The sequence below is a fragment of the Oncorhynchus keta genome, chromosome 33, assembly GCF_023373465.1.
Source record: "Oncorhynchus keta strain PuntledgeMale-10-30-2019 chromosome 33, Oket_V2, whole genome shotgun sequence".
NCBI lineage: Eukaryota > Metazoa > Chordata > Actinopteri > Salmoniformes > Salmonidae > Oncorhynchus > Oncorhynchus keta.
Window position 1 is genome coordinate 12,530,019 of NC_068453.1, and position 16,294 is coordinate 12,546,312.

Genomic DNA, 16,294 nt, shown 5'->3' on the forward strand with positions numbered 1-16,294 from the left:
TTGTACCTGACCAGACTTTAAAAGAGCCTTTTTAAACTCCAATCATTATCTAAACCAGCAAATGTTCCAACTTCATCCCCATTCAACAAAATACCTTTGGCCATCTCCAGAAAGCTGGCTGGCTCGTCGGCTTGGTACTTATGCTCCAGGAGAGGGGAGTCTTTGATGAAGCTGGTCTGCTCCGGGGTACACTGGGCTGGGCCTCGGTCTGATGGGATGGGCAGGGAACGGGGCAGGAACCAGAAGGGGATGGCTGAAAGCAGGGTGATCACCCCAGCTACAAGGTAACCTAACCACCAGGCCCCCACCCAGCGAGCATCACCAGGGCTTATGGTGATACTCTCTATACAGGGAGGGGAGACACAGCACTTGATTAAATTGGATTGATTAGGATCCCCATTACCCAACACCAATGGCGACAGCTAGTCTTACTGGGGTCCGACATATAACGAAAAAGACATTGCAGACAAAAGACTTTACAATGTACATACGTTTTAAAACATGAACATGTAGTGTGTGTGTGCATCTATCAGTTACACATACATGTCAGTACATATATGTAACAAGAGAAGGCCATGGTGATAGTCTCTATAGAGGGAGGACAAGCACAGAGAGAGAGCTGTGACTGTTGGGGACTAAATACATTATGAGTAAACTAGCAACGTTCCTAGCGACAAGACTTACTGGAGAGAGAAAACAAGCACAGCACAGCTGCTTTTTGTGCATATCTTAATAACCATCTCTCCTGCTTTATATTGGTTACTCAAATTTAGTAGCTGACGTCACTGAGCACACGTTCTGGAGCACACTAGTTCAATTAGTCTGATAACCTAGAATCTAGAAGCATGATCATACATAACAAACACTTATTGAACACAGTCAGCGAGTGCACTCTAGGAACGACAATGAACTCAACTCAGAGCGCTGTTTGTTCGTCTAATAGTAACAGAACAGAGGTGAATGCCCTGTCTCTGTCTAAACTGGAGAACTCACTATTTACAGTCCAATAGTGTGTAGGCGGCCTAGACAGAATACTCAGTGTTACGCTAGATACCGGTTACTCACCCATGTTGACAAATCCAATGTCCACATATATTTTGGCACACAGGGATCCCAGTAAATAGCCAAACACAGGACCAATGACAGCTATGGTCTGAACGCAGCCTGAAATATGAAAGACACACACACACACACACACAGCAATTGATTTATTATACTAACCAGAGACGGTTCCATTAGGCAGTAAACAATAAGACGGGTGTGTGTGATTTTTAAAAGGTCAAAGAGATGCCTCTGCTTATCTGGAGCATTTGTCCATTCATGTTATCACAAAGAGCTAGATTAGTGTTAACCAGCGACAGCAGACACCTGCATGGCAGATGTTTTGGTAGTGAGCAGCCCCTCTTGAGTTAGAAGTTCAGAACCAGAAAGTGTAGGCCATATAGAAATAATTACACTCAAATTGAAAAATCATAAAATCTAAATAATGACCATTTTTTATTATCCTAATCGAGATGTAGATTACATTTCACATTCCAGTGTTTAAGAAAGAGGCTGCATGAGATTTCTGTTAATGTAACTGGCAATGTATGCTTTGCATGTAAAGCTGGGAGCCACTTGTGGCTCTAACGCAGTTCCACCTCCCACACTGTCTAAACATCAGCTATGCGGATGTTGGCTAAAGCGGATCTGATTGAATCGGACCCTTAGTGTATGAATCAGATTGAAAGGCATTTTATTCAGACTGCCAGATCTACTTAGCATATTGTACTTCAAATCATGCACAGTGACATTATCTAAAATGTGTTTGTTTTTCCAATTGGTCTATTACCAATGTAAAATGCAGCATTTTCCTCCCTGGCGAAATCATCTATATACGAGATCCCAAGGGGCTGCACTGGCGTCTCCCCGATCCCTCGTAAGACATTCCCCAGGAACACATAGATCCACATGGAGAGGTTGGACTCTCCTTCACAACCTACTGGGAAGGGGGAGAGAGAGAATAGTTACAGCACTGTTTGTGTGTGTGTGTGCGCGCATATCCGTGTGTATCCATGAGTACATGTTTGTGTGCGTACAGTTGTGTGTGCGTGGGTTTGTGTTTGCGTGGTGGCATGCATGTACATGAGCATGTGTGCGTGTGTTTTGGTGACACACCTGTCCCTGTGCTTGGCGCCTCAGAAAGCGGGTCACCCGAAGCTAGCGCGGCGGGTGACAACAGACGCGCTGGACATGGAGAGAGGTTATTGGTTGAATTCACTGACGATCGGATTGACGTTTCGAACTTATAGCTGCGTACAAAACACCAATGCGACTGTTTAGCGAAGGGAGGGGAGAAAGCACCACGTTATACAGTTAGAGAGGACAGAGACAAAGCAGAACAGGAGTGCAATGAAACATTTAGGAAACAGCGTTTTATACATTGAAGTACATCATGTTATACGCGATACTTAACGATAGGAAGAAGCTTTCCTGGCTTCCGCTGTAAAATACAAAACAATTGGCAACTGAATGTGTTTTTTGGAAAAACATCCCACAGCTGTAAAAATGCATGTAGTAAAACTTCTCTTGTCGTTCAGTAAAGAGACTCCATACAGCGCAGCATATATTCTTTAAGATTCACTATGTTCCCATCTTGTGGGAGGGATGCAACATTCTGACTGATCAAACTTTCATGACCAAGCCAAGCCAATGAGAGCACATGATAACACACACAACCATGCGTCATCCCACAAACGACGGTATACAACGTAGAAAATATGTACAAAATACAGTATATTAGCATATCACTACAGAGTCACAGTGATATCTGTCCTTTCCCAGACTTTATCCAAACACACAGAAATACAGAGCATTCGGAAAGTATTCAGACCCCTTGACCTTTTCCACCTTTTCCACATTACGTCACAGCCTTATTCCAAATGGATTAAATACATTTTTCCCCCATCAATCTACACACAATACCCCATAATGACAAAGCACAAACAGGTTTTTAGAAATCTTTGCAAATGTATATACAAAAAATAATAAGAAGAACATTCACATAGTATTCAGACCATTTGCTTTGAGATTCGAAATTGAACTCAGGTGAATCCTGTTTCCATTGATCATCCTTGATATGTTTCTACAACTTGATTGGAGTCCACCTGTGGTAAATTCAATTGATTGGACGTGATTTGGAAAGGCACACACCTGTCTATATACAGTGTCTCGCGAAAATGTTCACCCTCTAAGCATTTTTCCTATTTTGTTGCGTGGAATTAAAAACATTTTTTTGGGGGGGTTGTATCATTTGATTTACACAACATGCCTCCCACTTTGTAGAAGCAAAATATTTTTTATTGTGAAACTAAAAAATGAGAAAAAAAACAGAAAACTTAAGCGTGCATAACTATTCACCCCCCCCCCAAAGTCAAAACTTTATAGAGCCACCTTTTGCAACAATTACAGCTGCAAGTCTCTTGGGGATATGTCTCTATACGCTTGGCACATCTAGCCACTGGGATTTTGCCCATTCTTCGAGACAAAACTGCTCCAGCTGCTTCAAGTTGGATGGGTTCCGCTGGTGTACAGCAATCTTTAAGTCATACCACAGATTCTCAATTGCATTGAGGTCTGGGCTTTGACTAGGCCATTCCAAGACATTTAAATGTTTCCCCTTAAACCACTTGAGTGTTGCTTTAGCAGTATGCTTAGGGTCGGTCATCCCTAAAAACGTGTCTCTGGAAGACTGAAACAGGTTTCCCCTCAAGATTTTCCCTGTATTTAGCGCCATCCAAAATTCCTTAATTTCTGACCAGTTTCCCAGTCCCTGACGATGAAAAACATCCCCACAGCATGATGCTGCCACCACCATGATAATGTTCTCGGGGTGATGAGAGGTGTTGGGTTTGCGCCAGACGTAACGTTTTCCTTGATGGCCAAAAAGCTCCATTTTAGTCTCATCTAACCAGAGTACCTTCTTCCATATGTTTGGGGAGTCTCCCACATGTCTTTTGGCAAAAACACCAAACATGTTTGCTTATTTTTTTTTTAAAGCAATGGCTTTTTTCTGGCCACTCTTCCATATAGCCCAGCTCTGTGGAGTGTAGCTGCAAAGCTCCACAGCGGAGATTGGAGTATTTGTCCATAGGACCACTTTAAGTTAACCCCTTCAGGGTTATCTTTGGTCTCTTTGTTGCCTCTCTGATTAATGCCCTCCTTGCCTGGTTCATGAGTTTTGGTGGGTGGCCCTCTCTTGGCAAGTTTTTTGTGGTGCCATATTCTTTCCATTTTTTAGTAATGGATTTAAAAATGGTGCTCCGTGTGATGTTCAAAGTTTCAGATATTTTTTTATAACCCAACCCTGATCTGTACTTCTCCACAAGTTTGTCCCTGACTTGTTTGGAGTGCTCCATGGTTGTCATATTTCCCCTTGTTTGGTGGTACCCCTTGCTTAGTGGTGTTGCAGACTCTGGGGCCTTTCAGAACAGGTTTATATATACCGAGATCATGTGACACTTAAATAAAGTCCACCTGTGTCCATATAACAAATGATGTGACTTCTGAAGGTAATTGGTTGCACCAGATCTTATTTAGGGGCTTCATAGCAAAGGGGGTGAATACATATGCAAGCACCACTTTCAATTTTTTTTATTTTAAACAAATTATTTTTTTCTCTTCACCAATTTGGACTATTTTGTGTATGTCCATTACATGAAATCCAAATAAATATCTATTTAAATTACACAATTACAGGTTGTAATGCAACCAAATAATAAAAACGCTAAGGGGGATGAATACTTTTGCAAGGCACTGTAAGGTCCCATAGTTGACAGTGCATGTCAGAGCAAAAAACAAGCCATGAGGTCAAAGGAACTGTCCGTAGAGCTAAGAGACAGGATTGTGTCGAGGCACAGATCTGGGGAAGGGTACCAAAACATTTCTGCAGCATTGAAGGTCACCAAGAATACAGTGGCCTCCATCATTCTTAAATAGAAGTTTCGAACAACCAAGACTCTTCCTAGAGCTGGTCAAACTGAGCAATCAGGGGAGAAAGGCCTTGGTCAGGGAGGTGACCAAGAACCGATGGTCATTCTGATAGAGCACCAGAGTTCCTCTGTGGAGATGGGAGAACCTTCCAGAAGGACAACTATCTCTGCAGCACTCCACCAAATCAGGCCTTTATGGTAGAGTGGCCAGACAGAAGCCACTCCTCAGTAAAAGTTACATGACTGCCCGCTTGGAGTTTACCAAAAGGAAATGAAAGACTCTCAGACCATGAGAAACAAGATTCTCTAATCTGGTGAAACCATGATTGAACTCTTTGGCCTGAATGCCAAGTCTCACGTCTGGAGGAAATCTGGCACCATCCCTACAGTGAAGCATGGTGTTGGCAACATCATGCTGTGGACCTGGGCAGGGCCTGGGAGACTAGTCAGGACCGAGGGAAAGGTGAACAGACAAAGTACAGAGAGATCCTCAAAGAAAACCTACTCCAGAGCGCTCAGGGCCTGGGGCGAAGTTTCACCTTCCAACAGGACAACGACCCTAAGCCCACACCCAAGACAACGCAGGAGTGACTTCGGGACAAGTCTCTGATTGTCCTTGAGTGGACCAGCCAGAGCTTGGACTTGAACCCAATAAAGCATCTCTGGAGAGACCTGAAATAGCTGTTCAGCAACGCTCCCCATCCAACTTGACATAGCTTGAGAGGATCTGCAGAGGAGAATGGGAGAAACTCCCCAAATACAGGTGTGGCAAGCTTGTAGCGTCATACCCAAAAAGACTCGAGGCTTTAATCACTTCCAAAGGTGCTTCAACAAAGTACTGAGTAAAGGGTTCTGAATACTATGTAAATGTGATATTTCCATTTTTCATTTGTATTATACATTTGCAAAAATTCCTAAAAACTTGTTTTTGCTTTGTCATTATGGGATATTGGGTGTGGATTGATGAGGAACCGAGATTTAATAAATTTGAGAATAAAGCTGTAAAAAAATGTGTAAAAAAAAAGAAATCGGAATACTTTTTGAATGCACTTTAGACTGACATTTCCCTTAAACACAGGATAACTGGAAACGTGATTCAGTCTAGAATACACACACATGCACACACACTACACATATTCAGATAAGCTTTAGCTTACTGTACCACAAGTGCATTCAGAAAAGCATTTCACTAGACCCACAATAACATCTGCTAAATATGTGTACGTGATAACATTTTATTTGAAAAGGAAGCTGGAAACGCAAGCATTGTAAGTTAATCCTCCTTCAAAATAAAAGTCAGTAAAACCTCACCGTCCGATGAGGAAGTGTGGCAGAGCGATGATGAATGTTCCCATGGCCATCAGTACACAGCCCATGGCTATGATCTTGGGCCGATGCAGCTTTGCACCAAAGTAACTCACGAATGCTATCACCAACAGGTTACCTGGTAGGGCGACAGACAGACAGACAGACAGACAGACAGACAGACAGACAGACAGACAGACAGACAGACAGACAGACAGACAGACAGACAGACAGACAGACAGACAGACAGACACAGAATTTGACTGTTCTTAGCTGCCATTTAAATTCTCAAATTGACAAATCTGATGAATCGAGATTCAATTTAGAAATTTCAAAAGTGAAATGTATTTTCAAATAGAGTAATTCTAGTTACAACTCTATTTGGGAGACTGTTCCTGAATGGAGTCTTGAATTGTCGAGTTGACATGGAACTGACTCCAGCTCTGACACAATGGTCTGCTTTGATTTATTCACAATCACAATGCCTAATTCCTCTAATTGATGTGCAGTTGGAGTCAGAAGTTTACATACACTTAGGTTGGAGTCATTAAAAGTCATTTTTCAACCACTCCGCAAATTTCTTGTTAACAAACTATAGTTTTGGCAAGTCGGTTAGGACATCTACTTTGTGCATGACACAAAGTAGTGCATGACACAAAGTAGTGCATGACATTTTTCTACTTTGTGCATGACACAATTTTTCCAACAATTGTATACAGACAGATTATTTAACTTATTATTCACTGTATCACAATTCCAGTGGGTCAGAAGTTCACATACACTAAATTCACTGTCTTTAAACAGCTTGGAAAATTCCAGAAAATTATGTAATGGCTTTAGAAGCTTCTGATAGGCTAATTGACATCATTTGAGTCAATTGGAGGTGAACTGTGGATGTATTTCAAGGCCCACCTTCAAACTCAGTGCCTCTTTGCTTGACAACATGGGAAAATCAAAAGAAAAACTAATTATACCCCAGGAAAACAAATTATAGACCGCTGCAAGTATGGTTAATCCTTGGGAGCAATTTCCAAATGCCTGAAGGTACCACGTTCATCTGTACAAACAACAGTACGCAAGTATAAACACCATGGGACCACGCAGCCGTCACAGGAAGGAGACGCGTTCTGTCTCCTAGAGGTTAACCTTCTTTCGTGCGAAAAGTGCAAATTAATCCCTGAACAACTGCAAAGGACCTTGTGAAGATGCTGGAGGAAACAGGTACAAAAGTATCTATATCCACAGTAAAATGAGTCCTATATCGACATAACCTGAAAGGCTGCTCAGCAAGGAAGAAGCCACTGCTCTAAAACCGCCATAAAAAAGCAGCCAGACTACGGTTTTCAACTGCACATGGGGACAAAGATCGTACGTTTTGGAGAAATGTCCCCTGGTCTGATGAAACAAAAATATAACTGTTTGGCAATAATGAGCATCGTTATGTTTGGAGGAAAAAGCAGGAGGCTTGCAAGCAGAACAACACCATCCCAACCGTGAAGCACGGGGTGGCAGCATCATGCACTTCACAAAATAGATGGCTTCATGAGAAAGGAAAATTATGTGGATATATTGAAGCAACATCTCAAGATATCAGTCAGGAAGTTAAAGCTTGGTCGCAAACGGGTCTTCGAAACTGACAATGACCCCAAGCATACTTCCAAAGTTGTGGCAAAATCGCTTAAGGACAAGAAAGTCAAGGTATTGGAGTGGCCATCACAAAGCCCTGACCTCAATCCAAAAGAAACATTTTGGACAGAACTGAAAAAGCGTGTGCGAGCAAGGAGAACAACAAACCTGACTCAGTTACACCAGCTCTGTCAGGAGGAATGGGCCAAAACTTATTGTGGGAAGCTTGTGAAAGGCTACCTGAAACATTTGACCCAAGTTAAACAATTTAAAGGCAATGCTACCAAATACGAATTGAGTATATGTAAACTTCTCACACACTGGGAATGTGATGAAAGAAATAAAGGCTGAAATAATTCATTCTCTCTACTATTTTTCTGACATTTCACATTCTTAAAATAAAGTGGTGATCCTAACTGACCTAAAACAGGGAATTCTTACTTGGATCAAATGTCAGGAATTGTGAAAAACTGAGTTTAAATGTATTTGGCTAAGGTGTATGTAAACGTCCGACTTCAACTGTAAGTGTGGTGCCATGGTGAGTTACAACATAGTGGCACCGTTGGTTTCCTAATTCCCACTATAGAGTGATTCCTCACCAAACGCAGAAAAAGGACATATTGTTGACATATATTTGAAATTTGTATCTAAAAACACAATTGAGAAATAATGAATCAAACTTGGCATATTTCTGACATTTTAGCCTCCCTTAAGACTCCATAATGTCTCATCTGTAGATGCTACAAGGCAAAAATTGGTGTCATATGAAGCTTTACCGCTTGCTCTGTAATATGAGTAGTATTTTCATTTCAATAACAACACATTTTTTCAATAATATATTAAAATAGAAAAATATAAACATGTATTTTCCGAATTAACTGCCAATGTATTTGGCAAATGTTTCAATATATTGTTGTAAATAATATATACAGTTCATTCAGAACGTATCAGACCCCTTGACTTTTTCCACATTTTGTTACGTTACAGCCTTATTCTAATATTGATTAAATGTTTGTTTTTCCTTCATCAAACTACACACATGTATTAAGGCATTAAAAAGCAAATGTATTAAAAATAAAAAACTGAAATATTACATTTACATAAGTATTCAGCCTCAAGTCTTGTTGGGTATGACGCTACAAGCTTAGCACACCTGTATTTGGGGAGTTTCTCCCATTCTTCTCTGCACGTCCTCTCAAGTTCTGTCAGGTTGGATGGTTGAGCGTTGCTGCACAGCTATTTTCAGGTCTCTCCAGAGATGTTCGATTGGGTTCAAGTCCGGGCTCTGGCTGGGCCACTCAAGGACATTCAAAGACTTGTCTTAAAGCCACTCCTGCATTGTCTTGGCTATGTGGTTAGGGTCGTTGTCCTGTTGGAAGGTGAACCTTTGCCCCAGTCTTAGGTCCTGAGCACTATATAGCAGGTTTTCAACAAGGATCTCTCTGTACTTTGCCTCGATCCTGACTAATCGTCCAGTCCCTGTCGCTGAAAAACATCCCCACAACATGATACTGCCACCACCATGCTTCAGCGTAGGGATGGTGCCAGGTTTCCTCCAAACGTGATGCTTTGCATTCAGGCCAAAGAGTTCAAGCATGGTTTCATCAGACCAGAGAATCTTGACTTTAGGTGTCGTTTGTCTACCTCCAAGCGGGCTGTGGAACGGTTGTTAAGACACTACCAGCTTACAGATGCTAGGCAATTAAGGACACAGTTATGAAAACTCAGGACACTAAAGAGGCCTTTCAACTGAACCTGAAAAACACCAAAAGAAAGAAGATGCCCAGGGTCCCTGCTCATCTGCGTGAATAATATAATTTATATGTTTAAATATAATGAGTAAATAATTCTACCCTGAAAATAGGGATTATAGTTTATGTAGCATGTGACTTTTAAGTTTTGGACATTTCATAAGTGTGAAGCTGAAAGAGAAGAGGAAGTTGAAAAATGTGTTTTAATTTTACGATAGAGGTAAGGCAGAACGTTGTTTGAGTAGGGGTTATATTTTCGCCTACTGGAAAGAATAGGTGAGTTATTCATGCTCGCTGGGCATGAGAAGGACTCGCACATCCTAAGACAGGAATAGAGGGATTCGGAAGAGATTTGGTACAAGGATAAGTTGCCCATACTACCTAAGTCATTATTTAGATACAGTGGGGCAAGAAAAGTATTTATTCAGCCACCAATTGTGCAAGTTCTCCAACTTAAAAAGATGAGAGAGGCCTGTAATTTTCATCATAGGTACACTTCAACTATGACAGACAAAATGAGAAAAAAAATCCAGAAAATAACATTGTAGTATTTTTAATGAATTTATTTGCAAATTATGGTGTAAAATAAGTATAAAGGTTAATCTGGGTAAAAAGGAAGTGAGAGTAGAGCAAGGAAAGGATGTCTAAGGTGAGTTCTATGTAGACCAAATGGGGTCTCTGATCCCTTGGCAGTCTAGAACTATGGGCCTTTATGGAAGATATCTGTGCAGGTCCCCGTGTAATTCATGGAATCAGGTCATAGCTCACACAGAGAGAGAAGGCTATGTAAATCCACACACCCAATATGGAAACAGATTGAGTATTGTAAAGGTGAGGGTTTTTGACTGTAATCTGGAGCAAGGGAAGTATTGCATAAAGGTACGAATTACCATTAGAAATATAAAGAAAGAGGATCTCGGGTTATGGTATGTTGGTTTTGACCAGGTTTCGGTCGACACTACGGTACCATTCCGGGTAGCAGAGGTTAGAGCCGGTGATAGTTCTACGGCCAGTCAGAGTCCAAGCAGTTCCCCTGACAAAACGGATGTAGCCATCCAGAGCCAAGGACCGGTGCGGATATTTCAGACGAAAGATCTTAAGGAAGTGATTGAGGTGGAGACTGGGTTTGGGGATTTCAACCTATGGTTGGAATGGATTCAGTATACAGCTAGAAAGAAGAATGTTATGCCTGCGCCACAGCCAAACCTCAGTTGACAACCATCCCCTTTCCACTCAATGGAATTAATTCAGCCAGGGGAATGGCCTGTATGGTAAAGCTGTTCATGAAGGCAGGGAAGCCAGACAATGACAATTGCACTGATCTGCATTATCTGTATCCCCATGTGCACATTACATCCAGACTTCCCCCTTTCACAGTTGCAGGAGGAAACCATTATTGTATGGCTCGATACAACACACACGGAAGGAACGTAGGGGAAGTAAGAACATGCAATAGAACAGAAAATGTTACAACCTACGAGACAATGAGGGACCTGACTGGTAGGTTGAGTTCTGAGGACTTTAGTAAGATAAAAAGGCCTAGAGCGGATGTCTGGTGGTTGTGTGGAGGTATGAATCTGTGGCCTAACCTGACTACAAATTGGACCGGTATTTGTGCATTAGTACAGTTAGGCATGCCCTTCACCCTTATCAGACAAGGACCTAGTGCCAAGAGAGATAAGGAGTGCTCCGTCAGGGTCCTTTGACAATAGTTTACATTGATAGCATTGGGGTTCCAAGGGGGTGCCTGATGAGTTCAAAGCTAAAAATCAGATATTAGCTGGATTGGAATCAAGCATCTTCTGGTGGTCAACTTTCAAGAAAAATGTAGATTGGATAAATGATATCAAACTATAACCAACAGTGTTTCATCAACTATACTAGAGATGCGATAAAAGGGTTAGCAGAAAAAACAGCTGCAACTAGTTTGACGGTAGGGCAGAATAGAATAGCATTGGATATGCTACTGGCTGAGAAGGGAGGGGTGTGTGTGATATTCGGATCAGAATTTTGTACTTTTATCCCCGATAACACAGCTCCAGACGGATCAGTAACCAAGGCCCTGGCTGGTTTAACCACATTAGCTTACGAATTAGCAGAGAACTCTGGGGTGGATAATTCTCTAACAAATTGGTTTGACAGTGTCAGGACCCGGTTACGAACCCGGGTCTCCGGAGTGAGAAACAGTCACTTAACCAACTGAGCCACGAATAGTCGGCAGAACCCAGAAGATGAGGCAGACACAGCAGTACTTGAGACGGTGTATTTAATGAAGTAAAAAGTGAAGTTCTTCAGGAAAACATGTAACTCCACAACCTCAAAAGGAATTCCACAAGAACAAAGGTAATCCTCCAAGACAAAAGGTAAATCCACAAGGTGGAAGGTATAGCACAAAAAGCCTCAAAGGATACTCAAAAACAAACAAACAAGAACAAAAACAAAAAACAGAATTCCACAAGAGAGTCCACCGGGATCAACAAGAGTTCACAGAGTACTAGGGCTGGGTGCTAACATACAAACACAGAGCAAAGAACTGAGGAAAACAAAGGGTTTAAATACAATCAGGGGAAACGAGGCACAGGTGCAAATAATAATGGGGATCAAGGGAAAACAAAAGGTCAAAAGGCACAATGGGGGCATCTAGTGACCAAAAACCCGAACAACCCTGGCCAAATCCTGACAGACAGTATGTTTGGGAAATGGAAACATGTCATAATCACTGTGTTGTGGGCAACCTTCACCTGTATGACTGTGTTGGAATTGTGTGGCTGTTGTTTGATTCCGTGTATGCAAGGTCTCATTTCCAGGACTCTGGAGAGGTCAATGACGCAACAGATGGTGAGATACGGACCGATTCCGAGCTCCGACCAGTGGGAGGACGAATACAGATCTCCAGGCCTAGGAGATGGCTCCGTTTCTTTTAACCACGAGCAGCCAATGTTAGATGAGACTATCTTCAATGTTTAGACAGACGGTTCCTTTCATGAAGATTATGATGAAAATCCTAACAGGAAGAGATATAATTGGACATAGGCCTCGAACAGTCATTGATGAGTATTGAATGTAAATACAGGTATTGGTTTGGTTTATTCTTGTATAACATTTATTTTTCCATATAGTGTTTGATATATCAGTGTGTATTATTTAGTCATTAAGGGTGGATTGATAAAATAATTTATATTTTTAAAGATAATGATTAAATAATTCTACCCTGAAACCTAACTATTAGGGATTATAGTTTATTTAGCATGTATAAGCAATAATCGAAGTATTAAATGTAAGTCCTACTAGGCTCAGTAGAGACCTGTAAGGGAGAGAAATACGTGTGCCTAAGAAAATACAGAGAACAATTAAACTGTGTTTGACCCGACCTGGCTAGAACTCTGAGAAACGTATGATAGGACAGGGAGAACTTCTCAAGGTTTCCCTAATCTCGGCGGAATGGAACTGTCGGCTGGGTAGTGATACACAGTGGTGAGAACTATGGAGAAGGATACAACTCACCTACTGTTTGTGTGTATGTATGTGCGTAGGATACCTACTGTTTGTGTGGAAGTATGTGCGTAAGTAAGGAGCAAGGTATAAAATGGAAGTCTTTGTATAATGGACTTGGAGTACTCGTGAATAAACATTTTGACTATTGTAAGCTGGGACTCTTGTCTGTTTCATTCAACCAGAATCTTACAATATATATATATATATATATATACACTACCGGTCAAATGTTTTAGAAGACCTACTCATTCAAGGGTTTTCCTTTATTTGTATTATTTTCTACAATGTAGAATAATAGTGAAGACATCAAAACTATGAAATAACACATATGGAATCATGCAGTAACCAGAAAAGTGTTAAACAAATCAAATTATATACTTCAAATAGCCACCCTTTGTCTTGATGACAACTTTGCACATGGCATTGGCATTCTCTCAACCAGTTTCATGAGGTAGTCACCTGGAATGCATTCCCATTAACAGTTGTGCCTTGATAAAAGTACATTTGGGGAATTTCTTTCCTTCTTAATGCATTTGAGCCAATCAGTTGTATTGTGACAATGTAGGGGATATACAGAAGATAGCCCTATTTGGTAAAAGTCTATATAATGGCAAGAACATCTCAAATAAGCAAAGAGAAATGACAGTCCATTATTACATTAACTTCTTGGCGCACCGAACCCTTTAGCGTGATCATTTTCGTCAACATCCGCTGAATTGCAGAGCACCAAATTCAAATTAAATTACAAAAATATTTAATTTTCATGAAATCACAAGTGCAATATACCAAAACACAGCTTAGCTTGTTGTTAATCCACCTGGCGTGTCAGATTTCAAAAAGCTTTACAGCGAAAGCAAACCAAGCGTTTATGTTAGGACAGGTCTCTCAGCAGACAAAACATTACAAACAGCAAGCAGCAAAGTAGATTGGTCACGAAAGTCAGAAAAGCAATAAAATTAATTGCTTACCTTTGATGATCTTCGGATGTTTGCACTCATGAGACTCAAGTTAGACAATAAATGTTTGCTTTGTTCCATAACGATTATTTTTATATCCAAAACCTCCATTTGGTTGGCGCGTTTTGTTCAGTAATCCACAGGCTCGTGCAGGTCATGACGGCCAGATGAAAATTCCAAATAGTATCTGTAAAGTATCCGTAGAAACATGTCAAACGTTTTTATAATCAATCCTCCGGGTTGTTATTACAATAAATAATCGATAATATTTCAACTGGACGGTAGCTTTTTTAATTGAGAGAGAGAAAAGGTCTGCTCCAAGCTGCTCGCGCATGCAAAAATCTAAGGGCACCCAGCTATCCACTGACGCGATGTGATCATTCTCGCTAATTTTTCATAATAAAAGCTTGAAACTATGTCTAAAGTCTGTTCACACCATGTGGAAGCCATATGAATCCATGTGGAAGCCATAGGAATCTGGTTTATATCCCTTTAAATGGAGGAAGGCATGCAATGGAACAGAGAGACAGAGAGACTTCCTGGTTGGATTTTCCTCAGGTTTTCACCTGCAATATCAGTTCTGTTATACTCACAGACAATATTGTGACAGTTTTGGAAACTTTAGAGTGTTTTCTATCCCAATCTGCCATGTATATGCATATTCTAGCCTCTGGGCCTGAGAAATAGGCAGTTTCATTTGGGTATGTTTTTCATCCAAACATCAAAATACTGCCCCCTAGTTGAAGACATGAAGGTCAGTCAATACGGAAAATTTCAAGAACTTTTAAAGTTTCTTCAAGTGCAGTCGCAAAAACCATCAAGCACAATGATGAAGCTTGCTCTCATGAGGACTTCCACAGGAATGGAAGACCCAGAGTTACCTCTGCTGCAGAGGATAAGTTCATTAGAGTCACCAGCCTCAGAAATTGAAGCCACTATCAAAGGACACCAATAAGAAGAAGAGACTTACTTGGGCCAAGAAATACGAGCAATGGACATTCGACTGGTGGAAATTTGTTGTTTGGTCTGATCAGTACAAATTTTAGATTTTTGTGTCTTTGTGAGATGGTGTATTTCCCAACGTAAAAGCATGGAGTAGGAGGTGTTATGGTGTTTGCTGGTGACACTGTCTGTGATTTATTTGGAATTCAAGGCATACTTAACCAGCATGGCTACCACAGCATTCTGCAGCTGGTTGAGAGAATGCCAAGAGTGTGCAAAGCTGTCATCAAGGTGGCTATTTGAAGAATCTCAAATAAAATCTATTTTGATTTGTTTAACACTTTTTGGTTACTACATGATTCCATATGTGTTATTTCATAGTTTTGATGTCTTCACTATTATTCTACAATGTAGAAAATAGTACAAATAAAGAAAAACCCTTGAATGAGAAGGTGTTCTAAAACTTTTGACCGGTAGTGTATATATTTTATATACATATAAGAAATACATGGGGGATTGGAAATTATGTGTGATAATTTGGTAAATATGCAGACAATTACACATTGATGGAAGCCACAATCTGTCTGTATTATTAACGCTGATCTAGCCCCCCCAAAAAAGAAAGGCTTGAGGTAGAGAGGTGTTTCTATATACTCCTAAAGCTTGGGCTGAAGGGAGACTCTACGAGGACACTGCAAAATGACAAATTATATAATTGACCCCTTAACCTTAACCAAACCCATAGAGACGGAATCCACACAGTAGGGGGAAACGGCGCCATTCGCTGCTAGAAACATGAGCATTTCACTGCACATGCGATAACATCTGCAAATCTGTGTACGTGACCAATACACTTTGATTTGAATTTGATGATTGAACTGGGCCATGACAGTTTCTCAAAGAAGGTGCAATGGTAAGATTGATCAGATTTCTGTAAAGGTGTAGGCAGAATATGTTTCAGTGACTTGCATGGCGCCTATAGCGAGAGCCAAACACTGGCCGCGCATTCTGCAAGATTGATTGTCTATTCAAACCATTTAGAAGTAAATGCTTCAGCCAACACCTCCTAATCAAAACACAAATTGTTGTTCAATATTTTGTTTATCAGTACATCATTGTGTTTATATCTCCTTCCTTGGTATAGGCTCTGAGATGAAATAGGCTATGATGTTGCCCTCTTACCAAACGGCAATACTGTAGCCTCCCCATAATGTCAAATATTTTAAGTAGGCTACCGGTCTATTTACTT

The 16,294-nt window shown here is 40.8% G+C and overlaps 1 protein-coding gene across 3 annotated transcripts in view; it reads right to left on the reverse strand.

The window, feature by feature from the left end:
• Positions 1-16,294, reverse strand: part of LOC118366239 (solute carrier organic anion transporter family member 1C1-like) — a 70,216-nt gene that overhangs the window by 13,627 nt on the left and 40,295 nt on the right. The window contains exons 4-8 of one of the 3 annotated variants that reach the window (XM_035748753.2): positions 6,282-6,414; positions 2,158-2,291; positions 1,832-1,978; positions 1,066-1,164; positions 95-343 (exon numbers count right to left, since the gene is read on the reverse strand). In XM_035748753.2, coding sequence (XP_035604646.1) covers positions 95-343; positions 1,066-1,164; positions 1,832-1,978; positions 2,158-2,291; positions 6,282-6,414 — 762 coding nt within the window. Of the gene's footprint in view, positions 1-94; positions 344-1,065; positions 1,165-1,831; positions 1,982-2,157; positions 2,292-2,455; positions 2,958-6,281; positions 6,415-16,294 lie in introns of those variants that run through there. The other 2 variants (XM_035748752.2, XM_035748754.2) reach the window with 2 other exon arrangements.